Source organism: Xenopus laevis, chromosome 5L (assembly GCF_017654675.1).
Source record: "Xenopus laevis strain J_2021 chromosome 5L, Xenopus_laevis_v10.1, whole genome shotgun sequence".
Taxonomy (NCBI): Eukaryota; Metazoa; Chordata; class Amphibia; order Anura; family Pipidae; genus Xenopus; species Xenopus laevis.
The window spans coordinates 134,470,590-134,486,187 of record NC_054379.1 but is presented as its reverse complement, the minus strand read 5'-3'; the positions used below and the strand labels follow the sequence as shown (position 1 = coordinate 134,486,187).

At 39.9% G+C, this 15,598-nt stretch overlaps 1 protein-coding gene across 1 annotated transcript in view; it reads left to right on the top strand.

Annotated features, from left to right (window-relative positions):
- The window catches only part of LOC108717085 (WD repeat and FYVE domain-containing protein 1-like), a 29,454-nt gene extending 23,953 nt beyond the window's left edge, over positions 1 to 5,501 (top strand). Inside the window, exons 11-12 of the mRNA XM_018263842.2 lie at positions 559 to 667; positions 3,125 to 5,501. Of these exons, the coding sequence (XP_018119331.1) occupies positions 559 to 667; positions 3,125 to 3,184 (169 nt within the window). The 3' untranslated portion in view covers positions 3,185 to 5,501. The remainder of the gene's footprint in view (positions 1 to 558; positions 668 to 3,124) is intronic.
- Positions 5,502 to 15,598: the final 10,097 nt, after the last annotated feature.

Here is a 15,598-nt window from a genome sequence, read left to right as displayed (position 1 = left end):
TAAAAATGAACCTGGCTAAAAATGCCATATTTATATACTGAACTTATTGCACCAGCCTAAAGTTTCAGCTTCTCAATAGCATTCAATAGCAATCTCAATGATCCAGGACTTCAAACTTGATACAGGGGGTCACCATCTTGCTCAGTGGGCTCTGAGCAGCTGTTGAGAAGCTAAGCTTAGGGGTCATCGCTAATTATCCAGCAGGTTTGTCTGTAATATAAGATGATGCTACAGGACTGATTATTAAATTCTGATGCTAATTGCATTAGTTTCTGTGCTGCCGTGTAGTAATTATCTGTATTAATTACTAATCAGCCTTATATTGTGACATTTATATTCTATGTGTACTGTACTGTCTTTCTGTTTCTGCTTCGTTCAGTTTTTTCTTTGTGGTACTTTAAACGATAACCGTCCAGACTGACTGAGTAATCTATATTTCCCTTAGATGCCAATGCAGTAATTAGCAGAATGTGTATGTCCCATAGGGCCATGTTTATTGCCTCTTGTAACATACAGTATATACATTTGTCGGTTTTTAAAAAATATTTTTTTTTCTAGCCGAACGTCACTGGCCACTTTTCATGAAGGGAAGCACAACATCTGTTTCATGACTATGGATGTATCTAGAGGGCTGATGGTGACCAGTGGGACTGACCGCATTGTAAAGGTAAATGCTTTCCATCCAGCTTTAGCTCACCCAATTCCTGTTCCAAATAAGATGCGTACTATCACTGTCCTTATCATTTATATTTGCAGGATATCTGTGTTACCTTAATGTTAGATTATGACAGACCGGATGTAGTGTGTTTTAGGGAAAGCCATATATACTTTTTAAAGGACAAGAAAAGTATATGACTAATGCTGGGCCCAAGAATCATCTACTCCTCTTGCATCTGCCTCTCGTGTGTCTGCACCCAGGCATTGGCATGAAAGGACTGGTGTGAGCACAGGGACAGACTCTTGCACTGTGTCTATCTACCCAGTGTGGCATTAGCCAAAATTACTGAAGGTTGCCAATATCTTTGCTACTATACAATGATTATTATCGCTAACTTTAAAGGCTTGGTCAGTGCTCCACTGAATATTGCACAAGCTCAGGGTATTTTTATTCCTGCACCACGCCACCATGTTCAGAACGTTCCCTGCACCCTAAAGCAGTGTAGTAAAAATCTTAGCTTTACTTGTATTGAGTATACCCTTAAGGTGGTCGCCAAACGAGCGGATTTTAACCCGATATGCCCACTAACGGCTGGGCGATATCGGGTCAATCCGAGCGTTCGGCCCTGGGGCTGGGATCGAATTACAGTGCAGTGAATGGGCGCTGACAGGTCACACGACCGCATCAACTAGCTGATGCGGTCCTGGATCATAGAAAAAGAACAAACATGACCGATTTCTGCCTGATTTTTGGCCTGATATAGATCGGGAGGACCCGTCGGGAGCCCCCACACATGGCCAGATAAGTCGGTCTAAAGGGCCGATATCGGCAGCTTTAATCTGCTTGTGTATGGCCACCTTTAGTCCCTTTCGGAACATGGCACAGCATGGGACACTGGCAGAACTGTACCCCAGACCAGAAACTCTGGCCTGTGGATTAAGGCTACAGATTATAGTTACTAGGGGTTTTAAACTTAACACCTGCTAGTAATTTACACTTTTCCTTATCCTTTAAATTTTACCTTTCTGTATGCCACAATGTTACCATAACAATAAATATCTGAATGAAAAGCATGAAACAGGAAGGTGATTTAGACAAGCTGTTTGTTGAGATCTACTGATCACTAGCTAAAGGTCTACTAGTAGATCCTGACCTACCTTTTGGGCACCCCTGATCTAGAGGGCTTATTGCGACCTGTGGGAGTACAAGTTGATCCAGGGACTGGTCGATTGCCATCTTGGAGTCAGGAAGGAATTTTTTTCACCCTCTGAAGCAAATTGTGGAGGCTTCAAATTGGGTTTTTTGCCTTCCTCTGGATCAACTAGCAGTTAGGCAGGTTACATACTTACATAGTTAAATCAGGTTGAAAAAAAAAAGTCCATCAAGTCCAACCCCTCCAAATGAAAACCCAGCATCCACACACACACCCCTCCCTACTTTCACACAAATTATATATACCCATACTTATAGTCACTATTGAGTTTATTATCATAATAGCCTTTGATATTCTGTCTGTCCAAAAAAATCATCCAAGCCATTCTTAAAGGCATTAACTGAATCAGCCATCACAACATCACCCGGCAGTGCATTCCACAACCTCACTGTCCTGACTGTGAAGAACCCCCTACGTTGCTTCAATGAAAGTTCTTTTCTTCTAGTCTAAAGGGGTGGCCTCTGGTACGGTGATCCACTTTATGGGTAAAAAGGTCCCCTGCTATTTGTCTATAATGTCCTCTAATGTACTTGTAAAATGTAATCATGTCCCCTCGCAAGCGCCTTTTTTCCAGAGAAAACAACCCCAACCTTGACAGTTATATATAGACTTAAAAGGTTGAACTTGATGGACTTTTTTTTAACCTAACTTGCTATGTATGTTGATCAGTATGTGCTGCTGTGTGATAGATTATTACCCAGTGAGAACCAAGGTCTTTTGTAGTGTATCTTGCATGGAATTCAGCTTGCTAAGACTCTAAAGGTGGCCATAGACGTTACAATTACAATCTTTCCAGGAAAGTTTCAATACACACATGTAGAGCCGAATCATCAGATATACATGTAGAAACAATAGAATTCTACCTGTATCTGACGATTCAGCACTATCAATGGGCGATGTTTGGGTGCCTTCAAAGGCGCCAGATCAATATTTTCCATCCAGCCCAATCGACGAGCCGACCAGTATCCAAATCTTCTGCTGAAATAGTCGGCTTGTCTCCCACCATACAGGTACCGAATATTGCACCAACATTTGTTTTGTACGATATTATTGGTGCGTCTATGGCCACCTTTACCCCAATATGTAATAAAAGTCACTATGCCCAAGCACAGTAACCCACAGCAACCAATAAGAAGTTTGCTTTTGAACAGGTGACTAATACATTCTACAGGCGGATTGGTTGCTATACGTGCTAAGAACTGTAGAAAACTTTGCACCTCATATAATGTAACCCTTTTTATGTTTTCTTGCAGATCTGGGACATGACTCCATCAGTTGGCTGCAGCTTGGCCACTGGCTTCTCTCCTCGTTGACACAAAGACTTCCATTTGCTATAAACAATGCTATAAACAACGCACCTTATGTACAGATGTGTACACACAGGCTAACACCCCTCAGGCCACTGTCTACCTGCGCCCCTTGTATTACAGCTCCTTTTGAACTAAAGCTTTGTATCAGCCAATGTGGAAAATGCTTCCAGCCCAAGGGTTGATTTACAGGGAACCATCTGCTAGCGATCTTTGTTCTGTATATGCATTGCAGGGTTAACTAGAAATAATTATTAGTGGCAAAGAGTATATTTAATATCTAGCCTAAAAGATAGTCTCCACTTTAAACCTGGCCTCTGAATTTCTTTCTAGGCCACATGAATTCCTTTCTGCGTGCAGTTTAACTGCTGTTGTTTACAAAGCACTACAGGATGTTAGGTGTCTCGGTAGCACTAGTTGGAATGGAAGACTTTTAGTTTAGGAACATTTGTAACTCAAAAATATTGTCCGACCTATGAAGTCTTAACCAGCGCAGTTTTATATCCTAGCTTTTAGTTGTGTGTCTCTCTCTCTACAGGTGCGTTTTTACTTGTTCAAAATATTAGAAAAAAATGTGCATTAACCTTTTCTCATCTGATCAGTTTTCTGATAAGCAGGACCTGGACCATCTCCTTTCTACACAGACTACATGCATAGTTGCATTCGATATAAGTTGGCTGGTTTATCAGAACTCTGCCTTGCCCACTGGCAGTAACAGGCTTCAGATATCCAGAGAAAATGAACAGTTGCCTATTGATTGGCTTTTCTTTGTCTACAAACTATGATTGTTGTTTCTTAATGTCTTCCTTTTGATTCTGTGTTCTGTATTCCTTTATAACAGTTCTGGCACCCGAAGTGGTGTACGTTTGAGTTATGTCAAACCTACAGGAGTACAAGCATAAACAGTATGGGGTGCTGGCAGTTGTAGTTAAAAGGCTGCGGGTTGGATGTTCTTAGCCCAACATAATGTTACACAAGGACCTGTTTATAAATTAGGGAAATATGTCCGTTTAAAAGGTTTTTATTTTCATATTTTTTCAAAATACTTATCCACTGCTGAACAAAAAGCTAATGTCAGACCTGTGGGAATTTGGCTGGTGGAGCACATCAGGCTGAAAACCAGTGGGAATAGGTGGCTGTTAGTAAAGAAAAAGTACACAAGTGAGTTTTGGGTGTGTAAACTGCCAGCTATAACATTAACCAACTGGCAGCTGGCACTTGTATAAGTGCATATAGTTAAAATTAAATGTAGGTGTTTGGACTGTCCCATGAGAGGATCTCCCTTTCTTATTTCTACCATAATCCTATATAACCTCTATACTAGTGGCACTGTCTCCATCTAATAGAGAGAGAGGGCCCTGGATGTTAACTTCTTTCTTGGGTCCTGTAAAGCCCAGTCTGACATTGTATGGAGAAAGCAGTAGCATTCACAAAAACATTGAGATTTCTATAGCACATTAGTTACCCTTTAAGTGCTAAACGTGCCACTTGCTAAAGAAAGTTCTCGGTCTCATTAAAAGTGCAGGCAGCTGTGCTTTGTTTTTATTTTCTTTAGCCCATTAATAGCATTGAGAGCGTACAATCCATAACCATGTAATCCTATCATTTGCACTCACTGTAATCAGCTGTTCCAATTTGTCATTGTGTTAAAGTGCTCATAGATAGATCTCTCCATTTAGTACAAGGCACCCAGGGGTATAATTATAGAGGAAGCCGACTCTACGATCGCCGGGGGCCCAGGAGGCCACACTATACAGCCTGTGTGTGTGAATCGCGATGAAGGAATCTGTCAGGGGAAAAAAATGCAAATATCTTTCTATAGATAAAATACCTGCCAGTGCTGGTCCTGTATTTGCATCTATTTTTTCTGTATTTTTCTTAAGAGAAAGCACCTGTCTGGCAATCAGTCATTCTGTCTGTGTTCTCAGCAGACGGACTCGTGTGCATCACCTCATTCCGTTATATGAAGTCCAACTGAACCGGTGAATGCAAAAGACCACTAAATCTGATTAGCTGTGTTCAGTATATATGTGAGCTTGTATGTTCTCTGATTGTTTATGGAGCTGTAAAGTAAGTGCCCTCTACTTGTGATTTAAAGAGATACCTCCATTCCTAGCAATAGGTTTATTGTGCCGTTAGTGTGACCAGCTCTACTCCCCACACTTGTTCCACGTATGGTTTGAAGATCTTTTTTTTCAGCTGTGCTTTCCTCTGTACCCTAGCAACTGAATCATGATTTGCTATTTAGTATAGCAAAAGTGTTTCTTCTTATTTACTGTCAAATTATGTTTTTCTAATAAAAATGTTGCCTTACTTTCCATTACTTGGTTCTTTCAGTGCTCTGTTTTATGTTGTTGAGAAGTTCGCCTTTAGATTTTCACATTTAGTATGATGGCAACATTGATGTTCTGAGACCGTTTGCAATTGGTCTTTATTTAGGTATAAGATTGAGATTTCATATTCTGCAAACCTGAAAGCTCTAAATTACAAGAAGTCCAATTCAAATGTTTAAACAGTACTTTGTACTTGATGATAACGAAGCTAGATGATACCATATTGGATGGAAACAATCCTGTTGGGTTAATTTAATGTTTAAATTATTTTTTAGCAGCCAAACATTACCCATATTATGGAAATATCTCTTATCTAGAAAACCACAGGTCCTATGCATTCTGTATAATAGATATAATGTACTTCTCTTTTGTTTAGCAGCTCCAGTTTGGGATTTCAACAGCTATCTGGTTGGTAGGATCCAATTAACCCCAGCAACCAGGCAGTGGTTGAAATGAGAGACTGTAAGAGGAATAGGAGGGGTCGGAACAGAAAGATCAGTAATAAGATTGTAGCCTTGCAGAGATTGTTTTTTTTTTTTTTTAGGGCAGGGGCACACGAAGCTACTGGGGGAGATTAGTCACCCAGCGACAAACCGATGCTTCTTCGGGCGAATAATCTCCCTGAACTGCCTCCCCGCCAGCTAGACTTTAAATGGCCGACGGGATGGCACTCTGAGCGATTCCTTTTCCGAAGTGGCCTCACGAGGAAACTTCAAGCGACTTCGGAATACAAAGCTCTCCGAGTGTCAGATTTAGATTTTCTGTGGTGGGGAGGCAGGTTGAGGAGATTAGTCCCCCAAAAAAGAAGCGGTTTGTTGCTGGTCACGAAATCTTCCCGTGTGGCTCTGCCCTTAGGCTACAATGTAATTCTCCTACCGCACACCTGTAGTTCACCAATCCTGCAATTGGTGGTGCGTTCCTTCCGTTGACCCGGCCGGGTCCCTTAGCAACCGATGTGTATAAAAAACGGATCCGCACACACGCTGATTAATGCAGTCGGGGAATATCCCCTTTTATTCAGCCACCAAACATCAACGTTTCGGGGGGGGGAAACACCCACCCTTCATTCATCAGGATGATGATGAAGGGTTAATCAGGGTGTGTGCGGATCCGTTTTTTATACACATCTGCCCTTAGGTTACCAGGATCCTTACCCCCCATTTGAAAGCTGGAAAGAGTCAGATGAGGAAGGCAAGTAATTCAAAAGCTATCGATAAAAATTAAGACCAACTGAATGTTGCTAGGAATAGAACATACAGGTTCATATACTGTAGGTTAAATTAAAAGTGACCTACAAGTGTAGGCTTTGATATTGCTCAGCAGTGCAGTAAAGTAAAACTTGAGTAAATCAATTTATGGTGTGAAACATTTCTTGAAATGTGCTGCACCATAGAACAAGCTCTGTACCATTTGGTAACTTGTTCTTCTACATATCCTTTGGACATAGACTAGAGTCAAGAGACACAAAGCAATGTGATTATTTCAGAAACAGTACAGCATTTATAATTGATATTTACAGTGATGTATATCAATGAAATGAAGCTGATTTTAATTTTCACATTCGCTCTGTTGACCATTTGTGTTTCTGTTGCACTGTGCAAGTGCCCCCCCCCCCCCATAGCTGGCAACACTGCTACCATCACCCACTCTGTTCATGGATGAGCAGGGCTGTCTTATCCAACTATGCGGCCTAAGGTGGAAATGAAGCAAAGCAAGGTAACTCAGCCACTCCCTGTAGCCATAATTACTCAGACATGCCAGTAGGATCACTGCACACAATAGATAATGAACAATACAAAACCACAAACATTGCAGAAGGATCATGGTAGACGATAGATTGAAAGCATAACCTCAACCACACCTGCACAAGCAGAATGCCACAAACCTTCCTTCTCTCCCAGTGTTCACATGCTGCTTGCCTCACTCATAAAAACTGGGGCATGAGTTCCACATAGGGTTGCCATCTGGCTGGTATTTTACCGGCCTGGCTGGTAAAAATGATGGCTGATCCCAATGTTATTAATAGGGAAAAAAAATAAATATATAGGAAGGCCGTATTTTTTTCCAGAAAAAGTGGCAACCCTAGTTCCACAATGGAATGCACATCCTTTCATTGTTTCCATCTCCATCCAAAGGAGAGAAACTGTTGGCGGTCCAACTAGGATTTTTTCCCCAGTATCTTGGTGGATCAATCTGACAAACTGATTGTATCAGATTTGCATGATCAATATAACCACTGAGTCTGCCTTTCATGTCAGCTGGACATGAGGTATTGTTTTAGGGTCCCCCAAAACAATGCTAAACAGTGGTGTAACAACAGTGCACTGGGTCTCCCTGGGAAAAAAAATCTGGGTGCACTGCACTTCCCAACCTTCCCGCCAGTCTGCACCTCCCCACCCACTCCCCACCCAGGGCCAGAGCAGCCTGCATCCCCCTTCCCTAAAAATTATCTTTTATGTGTCTCTATCATAACCCCCCCTTGTAATTACATGTTTTATATTCTGTTATAGACAGGGGGTAGTACAGTTCATTTACCAACTGCTGCAGCTGAGCTAGTTAGCAGAATCAATGTACAGGTATGGGATCAGTTATCCAGAAAGCTCTGAATTACAGAAAGGCCATCTCCCATAGACTCCATTTTATCCATATAATCCAAATTTTGAAAAATGATTTCCTTTTTTTTTGTAATAAAAAAGTAGCTTGTACTTGATCCAAACTAAGATATAATTAATCCTTATTGTAAGCAAAACCAGCCTATTGGGTTTATTTAATGTTTACATGGTTTTCTAGTAGACTTAAGGTATTAAGGCCGATACAAATTACGTAAAGATTCATTATCTGGAAAACCCCAGGTCCCGCGCATTCTCGATAACAGGTTCCATACCTGTATTTCATTATTGCTTCTTGCCCAGCCTAATTATTGTACAACCCTGATTTTATTTCCCCGACAATTACAGTTTGCTGGATTAATTGCCAATTATTTTTTTTCCTAGAACTTACATTTTCCCGAATTTTACTTTCATTGACTACTGCCTTGACTACTTGGTGGTCAGACTGGTGGGAAACTGACCAGCAGGTGGCGATGTTGAAAGAAAATTCATTCATATAAACAGTGCATGTATCAGTTAATATCTTGGAATAAAAACAAAATAAATAATGATTGTGCATTGCAAAATTTCTTAAAATAGCACAATCAATAATTTTACATTCACTTATTTTAAAGGACCTGGAAGAGGGCAATGAAAGTACTATTTCTGCTGATATAAAATTGTGCAAAACTATAGGTTCCATGCTGGATGCTGCCACTTTGCAGACTGATTTGAATGCAAGGTAAACATTGTAGGTAACAAGTTGTCTAATTCCAGGCAGTATCATTCTGTAGCCACTAAAGCAAATAACGTTCTGTCTTGCATAAAAAAATTGCATTAACTCAGGGATGAAAACATAATTATACCTCTTTATAGGTCCCTGGTAAGGCCTCATCTGGAGTATGAAGTGCAGTTTTGGACTCCAGTCCTTAAGAGGGATATAAATGAGCTGGAGAGAGTGCAGAGACTAAGTGCAACTAAATTGGTTAGAGGGACGGAAGACTTAAATTATGAGGGTAGACTGTCAAGGTTGGGGTTGTTTTCTCTGGAAAAAAGGCGCTTGTGAGGGGACATGATTACACTTTACAAGTACATTAGAGGACATTAAAGACAAATAGCAAGGGACCTTTTTACCCATAAAATGGATCACCATACCAGAGGCCATCCCTTTAGACTAAAAGAAAAGAACTTTCATTTGAAGCAACGTAGGGGGTTCTTCACAGTCAGGACAGTGAGGTTGTGGAATGCACTGCCGGGTGATGTTGTGATGGCTGATTCAGTTAATGCCTTTAAGAATGGCTTGGATGATTTCTTGGACAGACATAATATCAAAGGCTATTGTGATACTAAACTCTATAGTTGAACTTGATGGATATTGTCTTTTTTCAACCCAATTTAACTATGTAACTATGACAGCTAACCCACAGTGTGTTATAATATCAGATTGACATAAACTGTTCTTGCTTTGCAGACTTTAAAGGGCTTGCTCAACTTCCAATCACTCTTTTCAGCTCAATTGCTTTCAGATTGTTCCGCATAAATAAAGACTTTTTTCAATTACTTTCCATTTTTTGGTTTTTTTTCCATTTTACCATCAAAGTTTAATGACCCTGTCTCTGGTGTTTGCGTCTGGCCGCTCAGTAATTCAGGTGCAGACTCGAAATAATTTTGCAACATTTAGTTGATACATTTCTCAGCAACATCTCTGGAGTATAAGCAACTATTGTATTAAGTCTAACAGCTGTCTGTAATGAAACCCAGAGGTTCTGCTCAACAGGGACAAAGATATGAAATGTATCAACTAAATGTATCAATTGAGAACAGTTTACAAATGACACTTTACACTTCAATAGTAACAAAAAGAAATTGGGAAAAGTCTTTATTTCTTGTGATCTATCTGAAACCAAAACTGAAAAAAAGCTTTGGAAGGGGGCTGCCATATTTGTGCAGTAGTAGTCCACTAGCATTAGGTTGGCAAAACAATCAGGTTTAGAAACTTCAACTAACAATTACTTACAAAAACAAACCTCAAAGCAAAAAATGATCAACATGACCTATAAGTAACTTTTAATGTACATTAATATTTTAAAAAAGTAGTCTTTTAGTGTCAGTATCACTTTAAGATGTGTGACATCCACAAGCCATTCTAGCATTCTATCAATTAGATATCCCCTTACATTTAACAGCATAAGAACAACTGCAGATCTGATCGGAACAATGGGTCATTCTGAGCTCCTCTGCAAGTTCCCTCCCTCCCAACACTGCAGAGCTAGAATTATTTCATAAAAAATACACACACAGTAATGCTCTGGGGCAGACATAGATAACCTGCTGTAATAATAACTGTGCTTGTGGTTCTATACTCATAATTAAATGAAAAGAGAGCTGACTTGGTTTCTGTTAGCAGTCATGGCTGGCCTTTGGGATGGCACAGGGCACCATAGATATGAGAGAAGCGCCAGATGGAGTATTATCCTTCAATACATACTGTATACCTGAAACACACAGTAAAATTGATTGTTTTAATATCAGCCCAGTGTGTGCTGAAAGCTAATATACTGTAGGCAGCTTGCAAGCAGGTAGAGGATACTGGGGTCCATGCGGCTGCTGTGCTGTTTCCAAAGGACCCTATAAAGAATGAGTAACATCCCTGAAAGCTCCTCATAAAACATATTAAATTACTTTTCTTTTAGAAACATTTTGAAGCATGTGGATAAGTTTTCCCATTTGATATGAGATAATATATACTAATCGTTTAACAGAAGGTTATTTCATAGAGATCTTTGTGTGAGAAAGAATGGAAATCATTTGTTCAGTAACATTGGCACCACCTTGAGCATCAATATCTTTAACTAAAGGCTTCCTGCACTTATTGATCAGCGTCTCACACCAGCATTGTGGAATGTTGGCCCATTGTTCGATAGAGAATGGATTTATTTCTGTAGTGCTACTTACGTCTTACATTCAAACTGAAGCTGGTGACGCGCAAGCCAAGTACTGGAATATCTAACTGATGTAACCTTGTATTTATCTAGACTAGTTGATAAATCCCAAACATACCCCTATGGGAGTCAAAGGGGGACTATTTCTGCATTTTGGCCGGTCAGCAGTTTCCCACTTCAGGGCAGATGAAATGGGGGGGGGGGGTTATTTACTTAATGCCCATGAGGATAGAGTCCATCATTAGCCATTTAATCTGCAAAAAGATTGTACTGAATCCAGTGGAACTACCATTGCTGCTGGGACTAAAATCCCACCAGGGCCTGGTTACTATTGAGTAACAGACAGACAAATAAAAGAAATAATTCACAAAGACATTTTAATGAAAAGTCAACATTGTTTATTACTCCCTATAGCTGCCAGGCGAATCAGATTAAGAAAATAATTAAAAGAAGATTGGATGTCCTTAGAATGGATCCATTGTTGGACCAATCGATCCTAAATAATATCAGATATGTATTTAAACGTAATAGAACTATTGCAAGTGATGTTTCTCCCAGCCTGTATTTGCATAAAAAAACTAGAAAAGAAAGTGATGCATGGTTAAACAAAGATGGGTGTTATAAATGTGGTAAAAAGAAATGCAAAGTTTGCAAACATATAATGATAAAGGAAAATTTTAAGAGCAGTGTAACTGGAAAGAATTACCCCGTACGTAGTTACATTAATTGTGACTCTAAATGTGTCATTTATTTGGCCACGTGTGAGTGCGGCGTACAATATGTGGGTCGCACCTGTCGGCCTTTAAAAGAACGGGTACGAGAACATCTCACACCTGTTAATTTGAACAACTTGGACCACACTAGTTATAGCCATAGGAGAATATCAGCTATAAGCAAACATATTATGCTAAATCACGATGGTAATTTCAACTTAATAAAATTCCAAGGCATAGAACTAGTTAAACTAGGAGTGAGAGGAGGAGATCTGCAGAAAAAGATAGATCAAAGGGAGGTATATTGGATTTTCACATTAAAAACACGCCTCCCACAAGGGTTAAACAGTGATTGGGAGGTCTCATGCTTCCTTTAAATTAAATTAAATTGAAGTGAATTAAAAATATTAGGATAATATCTGTTTATTTGGATTCTGATTATTGTATAAATTTTGACCAAACTTTCCCATAAATACATAGTGAAAATATAGCCTGAAAACAAACCATAAGTGTAATATGCTAATTTTAATGGGTGTATTGTTTTAATTGTACTTACTATATAAGGCAGAGAGCTAGGAATGGACTCCACCTCTGATGAAGTGCCAATGAGAGGCACGAAACGCGTCAGGTGACTAGACACGCTATGGTTTAATTGAACAGTCTCAGGAGAATGCCTGTCTGTGTTTTTAAAGATGCTTGGAAATAAAGACATTTTTTTATTCTAACATCCCGTGGTTATGGCTCCAGTCTATCCATTGCTGTCTTGTACTATTTACCTTATTGCAGGGGTCTGCAATCTTTTTTACCCCTGATTGGCTATTTGGCAGCCCCTATGTGCAATGGCAGCGTACAGGAGACTATTTGGCAGTACATCTGCAACCAAAACTTGCCTCCAAGCCTGGAATTCAAATGAAGCCACTGGGAGCAAAATCCAAGGGGTTGGTGAGCAACATCTTGCTCACAGACCACTACTTGGGGATCGGGTCTGGGCTGGCAGTCAAAATAGGCCCTGGCATTCCAAGTACACAGAGGCCCAAATAGTCCTCCACCAGCCCACTCCACAGTGACTGTCTATGGCATCTTACAGCAGGCCCTTTGGCATTTGCCAGAACTCACAGAAATTTGAACAAGGAAGTAGAACATATTCCCAAACTGAGGGCTTGGGGCTGTTGTAGGGGGGCTCAGCCTAAAGCCAATTAGTCATATCTAAGATTCATCCCAGTTTGAGTGATATTTTGGGTTGAAAATGAGTTTGCGTCAGGCCCGGATTTGTTAAAAGGCCACCAAGGCCCGGGCCTAGGACAGCAGGAATTTAGGGGGGCGGTATGCTGCCTAACCACACCCACATTGGTTCAAAAACACTGGGGATGCGCTGGAGATACAATCTTTTTAAAAAATGTAAAATTTCCCATGCGCCAATCCCATGGCCTTCAATTTTCTTTTATATAGTTTTTTAATTACTTGCCTTCTTCTTCTGACTACTTACAGCTTTCAAATGGGGGTCGCAGACAATATCTAAAAGCAAATGTTCTGTAAGGCTACAATTGTATTGTTATTGCTACTTTTTATTACTCATCTTTCTATTCAGGCCTCTCCTATTCCTATTCCAGTCTCTTATTAAAATCAATGCATGGTTGCTAGGGTAGTTTGGACCCTATCGACTGGATTGCGGAAATTGCAAAATGGAGGGCTAAAGCTAAATCATTTAAAAACCACAAATAATAAAATAAATGAAAACCAATTGCAAATGTCTCAGAATTTCACTCTCTACATTATACTAAAAAGGTGAACAATGGCTAAACTGCACAGGACATTTTTATAAGATTTTGTGAGATGCATTTTGTTGATCTGACAGCATCCTACAAAATGTCCTGGGTAGTTTAGCTCAATGGGGCTAAGTTCGATTCTCTAAAAAGCACCTGAATTAAAAAAAAAAGCTAACCACTGCTGTTGAGCATGACAGATGCAGTATAAACTGGCAAATTCATGTGACCTATACTTAAGCTGTCACTCCTATGTTAGTGGTAGAACAGAGATAGGTCTTGCCTAATGTCATTATTAACTTAGTATACTACAACTGGATGCTCTATGATTGCAGGAGAACGAGCTGGCTGTGTGGATTGGCTATAAATTGGCTATAAAGGTGTAGGGACATTGTATTTAAAGCATTCACTGAGATAAGATTAATGGACTCAAATGTTTTCAATACATTTTATATTTAAAGCAAACCTTTATTCTTTTTCACAATCCTTTGTGTGTTTACATGGAAACATAATTATGATTTGCTAGAACATACAGTATACTCATTCATTCCAGTTAGCTGTTATCAGCCAGCTTGCCACTGAATAGAGTGACTGGATCGTGTATCCTGAGTGGTACCATGCACAAGTACATTAAGGTCAGCCCCTGCAAACTCTAGATTAAATACACAAGATTACAGGGAGCTGGTTAAAGCCTAACTAGGTAAAAACAGGTCTCTTTACACTATTTATTCCATTAGGACAGTTGGCAACTGGGATGCTCTGGTTAAATATTAATGGCTGTGTATAAATGCATAAGTATATAAACAAGGAATGGAATGATATTGATGAATTTGAGTAGTGGGCTAATGTAAGGCTCCGAGGAGGATGCCAGTGGGTGGGAGCAGGTGTAATGAAGTGATTGGTATTGCACGGCTGTAAATTATCTTATAATATTAAAAAAAAAAGCTCAACCATGCCTTATTTATTAATAAAATGTTTTTGATTTAATCGGATCGTAAAAACAAATTAATAAAATCGAATGAAAACTCGATTCGTATGAATTTTTCAGGCTTTTTCCCAAACACCCCGAAAAAGTCGGATATTAAGGCTAAACTCAGTGCAGACCACGATAACGTCAAATTGGGATAAGTGCCTCTCCCACTGACTTATACAGGACTTCGACAGGTCTGAGATTGTGGATTTTGGATTTCAGCTTTTTGCAGCATAAGGGCATACTACATTTTTAAAAAATAAGTTTTTTCCCCATAAAATTTGAGTTTTCTAGTAAAAAAAAAAAAAGAATTTGAGATTTCACAACTCAACCTTTAATAAATAACCCCCGGAATGTCTTTATAAACCCCCTGAATGTCTTCATAAAGGCTTCCTGGATTAGAGGCTACAATACAGTAAAAGCCCCCATTCAGTGTAGGGCTGGCCCACAGGGATAACAGGAAAACTCCCGGTGGGCCCAGGTGTCAGTGGGGTCTCATGTTGCTAAACTTTGGCCTATTTCATGGCCATTCCGTATTTCTATGAGAACATAGAGGCTAAATAGACAGAATAATAGATAATAGTATGTAAAGAAAATAGACTAGGAAAAAAGGAGGTTGAGTCAGAAGAAAAATAATACTGTAGTGCTGAGAGTGGGCCCCTGGTCTAAGGTCCCAGCCCCACACTGCCCCCAAATTCTACACTTTGAATTACAGTACCCTTTCAATGTACGAAGAGGAAATACTGTGCATCACATGACCCATTAAATTGCATTCTGTAGGTGTTGAGCCTGTTCACTTTCCCCGTCCAAAAAAAGCAAATCTCAATGAAATGCATTAAAGGGATACTGTCGTGGGAAAACATGTTTTTTTTCTTCAAAACACATCAGTTAATAGTGCTGCTCCTGCACTGCCCTGACCACCAAAGGCTTTCTATAACTTGGGGGGGGGGGGCCTGGCCACCAATGTTTTTTTTTAACTTAAAGGGGGGCCCTGACGACCAATGAATTTTTATAACTTTGGGAGGGGGGAGCTGGCCATAAATGTTTTTTTTAAACTTGAAGGGGTCCCAGGTCAATAATATTTTTTTTAACTTGTAGGGGGCCCTGACCA